A 14,715-nucleotide genomic window follows, 5' to 3' on the forward strand; every position below is an offset into this window, starting at 1 on the left:
AAAATAAATAAACTTTATGGATTCTTTTAAAAAAAATATTTATTTATTTTGAGAGAGGGAGGCAGAGGCAGAGAGAGAGAGAATCCCAAGCAGGCTCCATGTTGTCAGTACAGAGCCCAATGTGGAGCTCAATCTCCTGAATTGTGAGATCATAACCTGAGTCGGTGGAGCATTGCAGCTTCTGATCTCGGGGTTGTGAGTTCGAGCCCCACATTGGGTGTAGAGATTACTTAAAAATAAGGTTTTTTAAAAAGTGTATGTATTTTGAGAGAGAGAGCACAAATGAAGGAGGGACAGAGACAGAGAATCCCAAGCAGGCTCCGTGCCATCAGCACAGAGCCCGATGTGGGGCTCAGACTCAAGAACCGCGAGATCATGACTGACCTAAGATCAAGAGTCGGACACTTAACTTGACTGAGCCACCCAGGTGCCCCAGAAATAAAATCCTAAAAAAAAAGAAAAACAGAACCATTGTGTTGCAATCAAGGGAAGAGCTCTTTAGCCAAGGCACTAGTGACATAGTTGAGAACGGACATGTATTTTCAGCAGGTTTGTGCATAGTTCAGTAATTGTCGATAGCTGGCTGGTGGTCAACCAGGGGTGGATTTACTCCCTTGAAAACCCATGACTTGATATTTGTCACCAGCATCTAATGTCACAGGTGATTTACCTCCCCACCTCCTTCCACCCACCAACCCCCAGCCGGGCTGGAAGAGGCTACCTCCAAGTCCTGTTTGCCTGTTCTGGAGAGAGGGAGTGGGAAATATTACCCTGTTTGGGGCACCACATTTTACAAGACAAACCTCTTGTCTGCTAGTAATTACAACAGCTGCATTTGTTCACTTAAAAGATCAAGTGGATGGGGCGCCTGGGTGGCGCAGTCGGTTAAGCGTCCGACTTCAGCCAGGTCACGATCTCGCGGTCCGTGAGTTTGAGCCCCGCGTCGGGCTCTGGGCTGATGGCTCAGAGCCTGGAGCCTGTTTCCGATTCTGTGTCTCCCTCTCTCTCTGCCCCTCCCCCGTTCATGCTCTGTCTCTCTCTGTCCCAAAAAAAATAAATAAACGTTGAAAAAAAAATTAAAAAAAAAAAGATCAAGTGGTTAAATCAGGAGTTGTTAGGATTAAATGAGAGTTTATGGAAATTTGCTTTGTGTAAATCTCTATGTTTTTTATAGTTGTTAGCGTTTGCTCAGAGGAAGCTTCATTAAGACAGGTTCAGATTGTATTCCTGGAAATAGGTGAGTGAGGGGAACAAAGAGAGTCATCAGAGCAAGTCAGAGGTAGCAGATGCCAGTATACAGCTGTTTTATTGCTAATCTGTTTTATGGTTGAAACCACTGTATCTGAGAACATATGACTTGCACATAGTTGTGTTATACGTGTAGTCAGTTTTCATTTTGTGTTCCTGTTAGATTTGCCAAGCTCCTTTTCTGGGTCTTGTTTTCATTGTCATTTAGTGTCCTCTGCTGGTAGTTTCTAGTACATTCACCTTGTCTATAATACTGAACTTTTACAAAATGGAATGGAATGGGAAAATCATCAGTTTGCAGTCCTTGTAGTAATAATAATTGGTTTGGCCAAGAATTTTCTAGATGCCAAAGCCACTACTGGAGGTTTATTGGGAGATCAGGACCTTCACCCAATTTCAGAGGACTACCCCATAGCTTGCTTAGTAATTTCAAAGGGAAAAAGGTACTATTGCAAATGAAGAGATCTGGTGCCATCTATTTGAACCAAGTGGTCACACTTACATCTCTAACGATAGGAAGCACACATCTTCTGCCCCTGATGTGATGCCTGTGTAAATACATACCAACCTGACATTGATCAAGAGATCTTCAGGCAAACCCTCATGAGGGATTTTCTGCAGAACACCTGGTCTGGACTGAGAGGTCAGGGTTGTGAAACACATGAGAGGAAAAACTATACTAGATGAAATGAGGGTCAAAAAAGGAAAACAAAATATAGTGTATGATTCTTCATTCAAAAGCAGAATAGCTATCAATGACATGATTGAGATGATTGTGGGGATATTTAAATATGGATTGTGTACTAGATGATAGTATTGCTTCCATGTGCGCTTGTATGAATTTGGTAATGGCAGTGTGGTTGTATAGGCAGTTTTGATTTTTGCTGAAGTATTTGGGGTATGAAGTATGATGTCTGAGGTTGCCATTTTCTCCCAACTTTTTTTTAAGGGAAAATTAAATTATGCCAGAAAGGTTTATTTAAAAAGTAAACTCTTAATGTACCACAGTTGTTTAGATTTGGTAGGGGCCATGTTTGTATATAGCTGAAAGACCAAGCTTTAGATTTATATACTACTCAGGAATTGGCCATGAGGTCATTATGGCTTGCTTTTTGTACACTCATGCTTCCAGGTTCACTTAAAAAAATTTTTTTTTTGTTTATTTTGTGAGAGAGAGAGTGAGTGGGGGAGTGGTAGAGAGAGCGAGAAGGAGAAAGAAAATCCTAGGCAGTCTCTGCACTGTCAGCCCAGAGCCTGATGTGGGGCTCAAACTCATGAACCATGAGATCATGACCTGAACTGAAGTTGCATGCTCAACTGACTGAGCTACCCAGGTGCCCCCACTTTTATTTTTAAGGTACTCTCTACCCACAATGTGAGGCTTATACTCCTGTGGATCACCCCTGAGATCAGAGTTGCATGCTCCACTGAGCCAGCCAGGTGCTCCTCCAGATTCACCCTAAAAAAAAAAAAAAAAAATTTTTTTTTTTAACATTTGTTTATTATTTTTTTTTTTTTTTTAATTTTTTTTTTCAACGTTTATTTATTTTTGAGACAGAGAGAGACAGAGCATGAACGGGGGAGGGGCAGAGAGAGAGGGAGACACAGAATCGGAAACAGGCTCCAGGCTCTGAGCCATCAGCCCAGAGCCCGACGCGGGGCTCGAACTCACGGACCGCGAGATCGTGACCTGGCTGAAGTCGGACGCTTAACCGACTGCGCCACCCAGGCGCCCCAACATTTGTTTATTATTGAGAGACAAAGACAAAGCATGCTCATGGGAGGGGCAGAGAGGGGGAGACACAGAATGTGAAGCAGGGGCTCGCACTCACCGCGAGCTCATGACCTGAGCTAAAGTCGGACGCTTAACCAACTGAGCCACCCAGGCGCCCCAAAAGATTCGCTTTTAAGGAAGTGTCACCATAAGCAGCCCGTAAGCAGTTCCTGGAAGGCTCATTCCTTTTTCCTTTTTTCCAGATTACCACCCATAGTTCGAGGAGGGGCCATCGACAGATACTGGCCCACTGCTGATGGTCGCCTGGTTGAGTATGACATAGATGAAGTGGTGTATGATGAAGATTCACCTTATCAGAACATTAAAATTCTACACTCAAAGCAATTTGGAAACATTCTCATCCTTAGTGGGGATGTTAGTAAGTATTCATTCCATCCCTACCCCAGTTGCATAGCAAAGTGACAATGTTTTCTTCACAAATACACCATTGTGGATTTGTCCTACTTTGTCCTTGGCAGTGCTGTTTGTTTTTTATTTATTTATTTATTTATTTTTTGATAGGAATGTTTATGTCACATTAACCTGTGAATTGTCTGGGCTTTCATGTTTTATGGCAGAGCCATGAAAACTTGGTCTTGATGTTCCTTTTTTTTTTAGTTTTCTTAGTGTTGAGTATTCGGATAATACTTCTGTGAAGAAAATATGATTGCTTATTTTTTAGGAAATCTTTTTGTTATGGAAAATTTCAAACCCAAGTGTACAAAATAGTATGATGAACCCATGTATGTTCACCACTGAGTGACAGTAATTAGCAACTCCTGGTCAATCTTGTTTCCTCTAAACCCTGGTTTGCTTTCTCCCTCTCATATTTGGAACAACTCTTAGATGTTATACTTCATGTAATGAAAGATGTAATTGCTTTTAATTGGCATATCAGAACATTTGTAAGACTGAGTTTTCTTCAAGGTATATGTGTGTGTAATCTGTATGTAATATATTGTATTAGGTGTCAGATGGGTAGGGTTGATGAAAAATCCACAGTCCAGAAAAAATAAAAGTATCTCTGCACATTGTTGACAGTTTTTAAAGATCAAAAATTTTTTAAATTTGTATTTTAGGCTAGATTCCAGCACTTTCCAGTATGGTGAGTCAGGTCATGGTATGGCTTTGGGTAGAGTCACCATTTTGGACCTGTGTTTTTCCTCCCTAGATCTGGCGGAGAGTGATTTGGCGTATACCCAGGCCATCATGGGCAGTGGAAAAGAAGACTACAGTGGCAAAGACGTGCTGATTCTAGGGGGCGGAGATGGGGGCATATTATGTGAAATAGTCAAACTGAAACCAAAGATGGTCACTATGGTAGAGATATCCTTTACTTAGAGATCAAGTTCAGTTGGCTTCTTTTGCTTTCTTCCTCTTTTTTTGTCTTAAGGCTCCAGTTAATGTTATGAGGCAAATGTGTTATAAATACTGTCTTGAACGAACATTTCAATTTAGTCCTGGTAGCCTTTTCATGTGGTTACGAACAAAGCAGCAGAGATGCTCTAGTTGCAAAATAAAGAGAAAACAATCTTGGTCCAGCATCTACTGCTTAGCACTTCCTGGAAGGGCTTCATGAGGAGAAAAGAAAATTCAGTCCCTTTTGAATGACCTTGGTACAAAAATGAAATCATTATCTCATTCATGGGTTTTTTGGGGGTAAATATGAAACCCATTAGTGTTATAAAATAATTGTCCTACCTTTTCTTTATTTTTTTAAAGATTCTATTTTTTTATTTTTTTAATTTAAAAAAAATCTTTATTTTTGAGAGAGAGTGTGAGTGGGGGAGTAACAGAGAGAGAGGGAGACACAGAATCCAAAGCAGGCTCCAGACTCTGATTTGTCAGCACAGAACCCAACGCAGGGCTCAAACTCACGAATGGCAAGTTCATGACCTGAGCCTAAGTCCGACGCTCAGCCCACTGAGCTACCCAGGTGCCCCTAAAGATTTTATTTTTAAGTAATCTCCATCCAGCTTGCGGTTTGAACTTATAACCCTGTGATCAAGAGTCACTTGTTCCATTGGTTGAGCCAGCCAGCTGCCCTGTACCTTTTCTTTAAGGTGTTACTGTTTCAGGGCACCTGGGTGGCTCAGTCGTTAAGCATCTGACTTCGGCTCAGGTCATGATCTCATGGTTCATGAATTTGAGGCCCACATCCAGTGAACCCCGCTTCTCCCCCGTCTACCCTCACCCGCCTCTTGTGGGATTCTTTCTCTGTCCCTTGCTCACTGGCACCCTCTCGCTCTCAAAACAATAGTGTTACTGTTTCAGAATTCTTTGATCTAAATTCAGGATAAATTTCTCCTTGACCTGTTTGAACATTGACCAAATGGTGATTGATGGATGTAAGAAATACATGCGAAAAACATGTGGTGACGTCTTAGACAATCTTAAAGGAGACTGCTATCAGGTAATTATATTTTCCGGATAACATTTTTAAGTCAACTGATACGTTATTGACTTGAATTGTGCCTTCCTAAAACAGCTTTAAGTATCATTGGTTAAGAAATAAATAGATCACCTTGTAGGGAAGGAAAAATTTTCTGTCTAGAACGTGGAGGAAGGAGAGTAAAATATCCCCCCAAACTGAGAAGGCACTTTGTAACCAGAAAACAAAGTAGGCCACTCCATACAGGTTACACAGAGTTTTATTCAGAGATACTTGCTGACAGGTGGGATGGGGCAGAGGATGACCCGTGGCAGCTGTATAGTTATTCTCTGCAAAGTCCAGACTGTAATCCACAGATTTATAGAGTGAGAGGATATGCAGGAGGGGCACTGTAGTGAGATCAGAGGGTTTGGGTGCACGTACTTGACAACTAACCTTTAATTATATTTTATGGCACCACCTGTGCATCAGGAAGGGGGAAAGACTATGTTATCTCTAACAGATTCATGGGAAGCCAAACCTATCCTGGCCTTGATAGGCATTTCGAAGGTATGTATATTAATTTCCAAGGTGCTGGAACACATAGCCCCGTGAGAGGTCACTGAGCAAGCATGAACAAGGTGGAGGGCCAGAGGTGGACAGACTCTGTATTGTAAGCGCTCTTACCCCCTGCCCTTCTGGTTCTTGGCTGAGATTCCTGTAATGAAAGACAGCTTAACAAGAGAAGGACAAGTTCATTAACATATATAGTTCGTGTATGCTTGGGAGAGACCTAGAGATAACTGAGTAATTCAGAGGTAGCTTTAGGATTTAGACTTAAATATCATCTGAATAGGGAAGGGGGTCGTAGGTGTCTTAGAGTGACTGTTAGTAAAGATAAAGGGCCCTTGGAAGAACAGATGGGACAGGTTTGATGTTTGTGACAAAGTTTGGTGTTCTGTGATAAGGGTCAACCTTCTCTGGTTGAATCCCCCAGAGAGGGGATCTCTGACAATTGAGTTTCTTTCAGAGGCTCCATCTTTTAGGCAGATGAAGGCGGAGTTTAAAGAAAGCTTCTCTGCATTTGCGGTTTTTCAAGTGCCTACCACTCAAAATAATCAATATATGAAAGTGGCATATTTATTTATTTATTTATTTATTTATTTATTTAAATTTTTTTTTTCTCTGCATTTGCGGTTTTTCAAGTGCCTACCACTCAAAATAATCAATATATGAAAGTGGCATATTTATTTATTTATTTAAAATTTTTTTTTTTCAACGTTTATTTATTTTTGGGACAGAGAGAGACAGAGCATGAACGGGGGAGGGGCAGAGAGAGAGGGAGACACAGAATCGGAAACAGGCTCCAGGCTCTGAGCCATCAGCCCAGAGCCTGACGCGGGGCTCGAACTCACGGACCGCGAGATCGTGACCTGGCTGAAGTCGGACGCTTAACCGACTGCGCCACCCAGGTGCCCCGAAAGTGGCATATTTTGAGGTGATGTGTTCTGCTACTCTTCAGACCTCTTTGTGTGATTTATATGTGTATTTAAACATTTGCTTCTTGCTAAGTAAATTAGTTTCTGTCCTAAATTGTACTGTGCTTGCAAATTAACCAGTCATTACAGTTTATCGGGTACATTTTGAATTGTATTTTGAGCATGCATGTGTTTAGTGCCCATATCTACAGTACTTGTTTAGAGCAAGATAACCAAGCAAATACATCTTTTTAAAAGTAGGCTTCACGCCCAGTGTGGAGCCCAACATGGGGCTTGAAGTCATGACCCTGAGACAAGACCTGAGCTGAGATAAAGAGTCAGACAAGGGGCTCCTGAGTGGCTCAGTCGGTTAAGCAGCTTGGGTAGTTTCCCTTCCATTCCAATTTTATCTTACCTAAAAGACTTTAAAAAAAAAATTTTTTTTTTAACGTTTATTTATTATTGAGAGACAGAGACAGAGCATGAGCATGGGAGGGGCAGAGAGAGGGGGAGACACAGAATCCGAAGCAAGCTCCAGGCTCTGAGCTCTTAGCACAGAGCCTGACACGGGGCTCCACACTCACAAACCGTGAGATCATGACCTGAGCTGAAGTCGGACACTTAACCGGACGCTTAACCGACTAAGCCACCCAGGTGCCCCTAAAAGACTTTTTATTAAGAATGACTGCTGAGGGGTGCCCGGGTGGCTCAGTTGGTTAAGTGTCCAACTTCAGCTCAGGTCACGATCTCACGGTTCGTGGGTTCGAGCCCTGCCATTGGGCTCTGTGCTGACAGCTCAGAGCCTGGAGCCTGCTTCTGTTTCTGTGTTGCCTCTCTCTCTGCACCTCTCCCATTTGCACTCTCTCTCTCTCAAAAATAAACATTAAAAAAAATGAAAAATATAAAAAAAGAAATAAGAATGACTGCTGAATATCCCTAAATGTTTTGTCTGTTAATACATTATTGTCTCTTTTTAAATAATTCATATAATGAATCATGTTGACAGATTTCTCAAGATTCCCATCTTTGTTTCTCAACTACATCTTTCTTGGGCCTAATACAGTTCTTTAAATAAACTGCTAGATTTAATTACTCTTTTACTTGAAAATCTTGTACACTCATCAAAATCAATCTTTATTTTTTTTGTACTACTTTTAAGGATTTTAGTATTAAAGTTACTCTATAATTATAAAAGGAATGGGGAGCACTGTGGAACATTTTCTAATTTCTAAAAATGGTCAACAGAATATCTGTTTTTCAAATGATAAACATTTGCAAAGACCTGGTGTTTTTTAATAGTAATATTTTAATGGCTAAGGGGCTTGCCTGTTGCTACCCCCAGACCAGGAACCCTCAACCCCTTGAACACACCTAGAAAACTCTCAACCTCAGAATTTTCCAGGCTCCCCTTAATGGTTGTTCTAATCCAGCAAAGTGGAGGGGGGGGGATGCATTCAGACACCCACCTTCCTCAAAAGCCAAACCATTTCAAAATAAAATACTATTTTTACCATTCCCTAGAATGTCTAAATGTCAGTGTCACTACCTGCCTTTGGTACTCTATTTTCAGACAGACTTGCAAGTCAAGAGTTGTTTTCCAAGGACATTAGTAAACTGTCCCACATATATCCAGCCTCTAATTACAACAATCTACAACTCAACATTACTGCAGGTTTGCGTTTGTGGTTCTGTTTATGCTTAAATTGTTTTTCTGAATCCATATAAGGAAGTTAGAAAAAAGAGCCAGGGAGACAAGAATCTGAATCACCCTTCTAAAATTACCCTATAACCTTGTATAAATGTCCTTTGAACTCTCTAAGTTTAATCTCCACCCATAAAATTGAAATAATACCCACTTGGCACAGGTGTGAGGATTACAGGTTAAAACACCTTAGCCAAGTCTGGCTAACAATGCAAACATTATTTGCCAACAATGGTAACTTTTAGCTTTGTGTGAAACAAATCTGTCATGCTCTGAAGAACCTAATCCCCTCTCCCTTTTTAAACTCTCAAAATAGTAGATGTGAAATATGTATGTATCTTTTTCTCCCTTTGCCCACAAAACAATCACAACTACATTTTAATATAGATAGAATTCTTGCCTCGGTTTAAAAAATTAACACACATGTACCATGAAATCAAAATTGGATGCAAACACATTAGGGAAGATGGGGTAGGGAGGGGTAAGTAATTTACATATCAACAAATTAAAGCACTCATCTAAATTGTTTATAAATCTGGAGATATACATTCAAGATTCTGTTCAAATGTATTTGCTTGGGGTGTCTGGGTGGCTCAGTAAAGCATCTGACTTTTAATTTTTTTATTAATGTTTATTTAGTTTTGAAAGGGAGAGAGACACAGAGCACCAGCAGGGGAGGGGCAGAGAAAGAGGGGGAGGAGACACAGAATCCGAAGCAGGCTTCGAGCTTTGAGCTGTCAGCACAGAACTTGACACCAGGCTTGAACTCATGAGCCATGAGATCATGACCTGAACTGAGCACAGAGCCTGCTTGAGCTATTCTCTCTCTTTCTCTCTCTCTCTCTCTCTCTCTTCCTCTAGCCCTCTCCCTTGCTTGCGTGTTCTCTCCCCCCGCCCACGAATAATAAATAAATAATTAAAAAATTTGAAAAAGAGAAACTTAAATGTTCTATAAAATATCAAAATACATAAGGCATTTCCATTAAAATTAGAAATAAGGTGAAAATGCTTATTATTACCTTTATTCACTTTTGAGGCATTAGCTAACGTAGTAAGGTAGAAAAATGAAAACAGTAAAAATATAGAATCATTTGCAGATGATATGAATGCTTAGAAAATCTAGGAAACTCACCTAGAAAACTAGTTGAGTTCATGAGAATTTGGTGCAGTGATTGGACAGAGTCTAAAAAATTTTTTTTAGCTTTGTTAAATGCAAAACAGTTTGAATAGAAATTGGAGGTGGAGAATGGGTTGGAGATCCTATTCAAAATAATGGCCAATTGAGGTTTTTTTTAAGCTTTTAACTTTTTTTTTTTACATTTTAATTTATTTTTGAGAGACAGAGACAGAGTGTGTGTGGGGTGGGGGGGTGCAGAGAGGGAGGGAGACACAGAATCAGAAGCAGGATCCAGGCTCTGAGCTGCCAGCACAGAGCCCGATGTGGGGCTTGAACCCACGAACCATGAGATCATGACCTGAGCTGAAGTCAGCTGCTTAACTGACTAAGCCACCCAGGCGCTCCTAAGCTTTTAATTTTAGTACCAGTGTAGTTTACAGATTGTTATATTAGTTTCAGGTGTACCATATAGTGATTCAACAATTCTATATACTTCTCAGTGCTCAGCATGATATATGTGCTCTTAATCCCCTTCACCTAGTTCATCCACCTCCCCTCTGGTAACCATTGGTTTGTTCTCCATAGTTAAGAGTCTGTTTTTTGGTTTCTCTCTTTTTTAATTGTTCATTTGTTTTGTTTCTTAAATTCCACTTAGGAGTGAAATCATATGGTATTTGTCTATCTTATACTGAGTTATTTCACTTAGCATTATACTCGAGCTCTGTCCATGTCATTACAAATGGCAAGGATTTATTCTTTTTTTATGGCTGAGTAATATTCCATTGTGTGTGTGCACAGGCCACCTCTTCTTTAATCGATTGACACTTGGGCTGCTTCTGTATCTCAGTTACTGTGAATAATGTTGCCATAAATATTGGTGTGCATGTATCCCTTTGAATTAATGTTCTTGTATTCTTTGGGTAAATACCTGGTGGTACAATTGCTGGATCATAAGGTAGTTCCATTTTTAACTTTTTTGGGAACCTCCATGCTGTTTTCCATAGTGACTGCACCAGTTTGCATTCCCATCAACAGCGCATGAGTGTTCCTTTTTCTCCGCATCCTCACCAACACCTGTTGTTTCCTGTGTTTTTGATTTTAGCCATTCTGACAGGTGTGAGGTGATACCTCATTGTGGCTTTGATTTGCATTTGCCTGATAATGTGCATCTTTTCATGTGTCTGTTGGCCATCTGGCTGTCTTTCATGTATTCATGTATTCTGCTCATTTTTAAATTGGATTATTTATGTTTTGGATGTTGAGTTGTGTAAGTTCTTTATTTCATCCTGACCCTTTATCAGATATGTCATTTGCAAATATCTTCTCCCATTCCATACTTTGTCTTTTAGTTTTGTCGATAGTTGTGCAGAAGCTTTTTATTTTGACGTAGTCCCAATAGTTTATTTTTGCTTTTGTTTCTGTTGCTTCCGGAGACATATTTAGAAAAATGTTGCTATGGCCAGTGTTAGAGATGTTACTGCATGTGTTCTCTTCTAGGATATTTTATGGTTTCAGGTTTCACATTTAGGAATAATGACCCATCGTTAAATACCTAGGAGTATATTTAAATAAGAATGGTATTGTGGGACTGATAAGAATTAGGTCAAGGTCTTACTGAAAGACTAACTGAAGTTGGAACATATGGAGAGACATGTTATATTTCTAGAATGAGAATACTGGAACAGTGTCTGTAACTTCCTATTACAACTAATACCAATCAGAATCCCAAGGAGGTTTTTAGAACTAGACCAAATGGTTTCAAGTTCATTTGTAACAATACATACCTAAGAATAGCCAAGAAAAACAATTTTAAATAACCATAGTGAAGGGAGATTTGTGCTGTTGTTTGTTAAAGCGTAATCAAATAGGAAGTATGATGTTGACACAGGAATCGACAGATAAGAGGAATGGCACAGAGACTTTGAACATGTCTGAGTGTGTATTTGTACACACATAGCTAATACATGACCTAAGGTATATTTCAAGTTTGCTTGGGAAAAGGAGATTTAGTTGATTTCATAAGTGGTGCCAGCGCAATGGGCTGTTCTCATTTATATGAGAACAAAGTTAACATAACCTCAGAAGCCATAGAAAGATTAATCTCAGATGGCTTAAGGTCTAGATACATAAACTTAATACATTTAGGGAAATTTAGCATATTTAATCTTGAAGTTGGGAAACCTTTTAAAGAAAGACAAGAAACCCAGAAACTGTAACAACATAATACCATAAAGCCAAAAAACTAGTAACAAAAGTGACAGGGATTTAATCCCTTTAATAATACAGAGAGCCCCTCCCTACAACTTAAAACTTAAAAACGAGGATGACTAAATAGAAAAATGTAAAGGTTATGAACTGGTCAATCTCAGGAAATGAAAATCGAATATCCTATACATTTTTTTTATGTTTATTTTTGAGAGAGAGCGAGAGCGTGAACACACAAGTAGGGGAGGGGCAGAGAGAGGGAGACACAGAATCAGAAGCAGGCTCCAGGCTCCAAGCTGGGAGCACGGAGCCCTGCTTGGGCCTGAACCCACGAACCGTGAGATCATGACCTGAGCTGAAGTCGGATGCTTAATTGACTGAGCCACCCAGGCACCCCTATCCTGTAAACTTATAACAAAATGTTCACCCCTGTTAGTGACTCCGCAAGGACATGTGGAAACATGAGCAAGGGAAGGGACCTGACGTAATAGAAGAGGGACAATATACAGTGTTGGGGAGGATGCCAGGGAAACAGATGCTCGCAATTATTGCTAGTTGGAGTGTGAATGGCCATCAAAACTAAAAACTAAAATGTACATGCCTTTTGTCTCAGCAACCCAATGTTTGAGTGTCTAGCCTACAGACAGGCATCTATACACGGAGGTTGAGTAGCACATTTTTAGTGGAATGATACAATTTTTAAAAATACCATTACCTGGAATGGTGTTAGATGAAAATTTTCAAGTTCAGCATGTGTGTGATCCTAGCTTGCTTGCTTGCATTCTTTCTGATCCTAGTTTTACAAAATGGGACAAGCATTTGTGTTTTTGTGTTGGTAAAAGTGTATATGAGCATAGGAAAAAACAGCATATCAAATAGGATTGATTAGTGTTTTCTATGTCTTTATATGGTTGCACTTAGATGGTGTATTAAGTGAAGCAAGTTACAAAACAACAGGACTATAAAATTGTGACTGAGGGTTTGTATAAGAACATTCATAGGAAAAAATCTGGAATAGGTTGTTTAGGGAATTGTGGCAAACTTGACTTCTGATTTACATGAATTTGTTTTACATGAATGTGTATTTTGTAACTAGAAAAATAAAAGACAAGGAGAGTAACTCCTGCTAGTTCAAGATGTTGCCCGCAGCCTACGCATCCCCAGCATGTACCTGTAGTACTTCAAAGAGAAGGCAAACCCCAAACTTCCTGTACAGTTGACCCTTGAACAACATGAGGAACATGGGGGTTAGGAGTGCTGACCCCCCCAACCCTCCCCTATAGTCAAAAATCTGCCTATAACTTTAGACTCCCCCAGAACTTAACTACTCATAACATGTCGTTGACCAGAGACCTTATCAAGAACGTAAATAGTAGGGGGGGTGCCTGGGTGGCTCAGTCGGTTAAGCGTGTGCCTTTGGCTCATGGTTCAGGAATTCTAGCCCCACATTGGGCTCTCTGATGTGCACACAGAGGCCGCTTCAGATCCTCTGTCCCCCCTCTCTCTGCCCCTCCCACACTTGTGCGCGTGTGTGCGTGCGCTGTCTCTCTCTCTCTCTCTCTCTCTCTCTCTCTCTCTCTCTGTCTCTCTCTCTGTCTCTCTCCCCCCCGCCCCTCCCCCTCCCCCTCCCCTCTCCCTCCCTCTCCCTCTCTCCCTCTCCCTCTCAAAAATAAATAAATAAATAAAAACTTTTAAAAAATGTGTTATTCATAGCAAATACATTGGCATGCATTAAAAAACATAAATAGTAGGTTATCACATTTTGTATGTTATATGTATTATATACTGTATTTTTTTTTAAGTTTATTTATTTTGAGAGAGCACACATGAGTAGGGTAGGGGCAGAGAGAGGTGGGAGAAAGAGAATCCCAAGCAGGGCCCACACTGTTAGCACAGAGCCCGACTTGGGACTCAATCTCACGAACCATGAGATCATGATGTGAGCCAAAATCGAATCCGATGCTTAATCGACTGAGCCACCCAGGTGCCCTGGCTCCGTTTCTTATTTTGGGTACCTTTGGGCAAGATATGGTACCCATCTCTTCTTTCTCTCTTCCGGAAGTATTTATGTGTCATCCTTGCACAGGGGCCATGCTAATCTTCTCTGTATCGTTCCAATTTTAGTATGTGTGCTAGCAAAGCAAGCACTGTGTAACCTCTGTTAACTTTGTTTTCCACTTATAAACTAGGGGTCATTAATAGTACCTGTAGATTGTTGCTTAGATTAAATGAGAAGGCATACTAAAGCATATAGTAGGCACTGAATTGTAGCTCTTATAGGCATGGATGGAAGTCATTCCTTGTTCATGGAGGTGTTGTGGATCTCAGCAACGGCTTGCATTTTCCTCCCTCCTCTACAAGGGCTTAACTGCTTCCACATGAGTTGGCTCACATACATCTATTCCTTTTCTCTTTGGAAGGTTCTAATAGAAGACTGTATTCCAGTACTGAAGAGGTACGCCAAAGAAGGGAGAGAGTTTGATTATGTGATTAATGATTTGACAGCTGTTCCAATCTCCACATCTCCAGAAGAAGGTAGATTCTGTTTTTTGTTTTCTAACCAAGACAGTGTTCATGAAAATGTTTTTCTTGGCACTTTGTGAGAATGAAAGGCTCTTAGAGATTGTCTACATAGTAAGTTCCTTCATTTTTTCAAGGTAGTTAAACTGCAGCGCACAGTGGAAAGATGGCTGGATTTGGCTTTGGTCAAATCCTGTTCTGTCACTAAATAAGCACATTTACTCAGTCATTTGAGAGAAACATTAAATAAAATGACTCAATCACATTATTGAGAAATTAGCTTGTTTGGTAATTTACTTA

At 40.3% G+C, this 14,715-nt stretch overlaps 1 protein-coding gene and 1 pseudogene across 1 annotated transcript in view; one reads left to right on the plus strand and one right to left on the minus strand.

Moving 5' to 3' along the window:
- SMS (spermine synthase) overlaps nt 1-14,715 on the plus strand; it is a 54,471-nt gene that overhangs the window by 31,334 nt on the left and 8,422 nt on the right. The window contains exons 5-8 of the mRNA XM_045471827.1: nt 3,226-3,401; nt 4,194-4,348; nt 5,346-5,435; nt 14,316-14,430. Of these exons, the coding sequence (XP_045327783.1) occupies nt 3,226-3,401; nt 4,194-4,348; nt 5,346-5,435; nt 14,316-14,430 (536 nt within the window). The remainder of the gene's footprint in view (nt 1-3,225; nt 3,402-4,193; nt 4,349-5,345; nt 5,436-14,315; nt 14,431-14,715) is intronic.
- On the minus strand, nt 13,958-14,043 carry LOC123595494 (annotated as a pseudogene).

The sequence above is a fragment of the Leopardus geoffroyi genome, chromosome X (genome assembly GCF_018350155.1).
Source record: "Leopardus geoffroyi isolate Oge1 chromosome X, O.geoffroyi_Oge1_pat1.0, whole genome shotgun sequence".
Lineage (NCBI taxonomy): Eukaryota > Metazoa > Chordata > Mammalia > Carnivora > Felidae > Leopardus > Leopardus geoffroyi.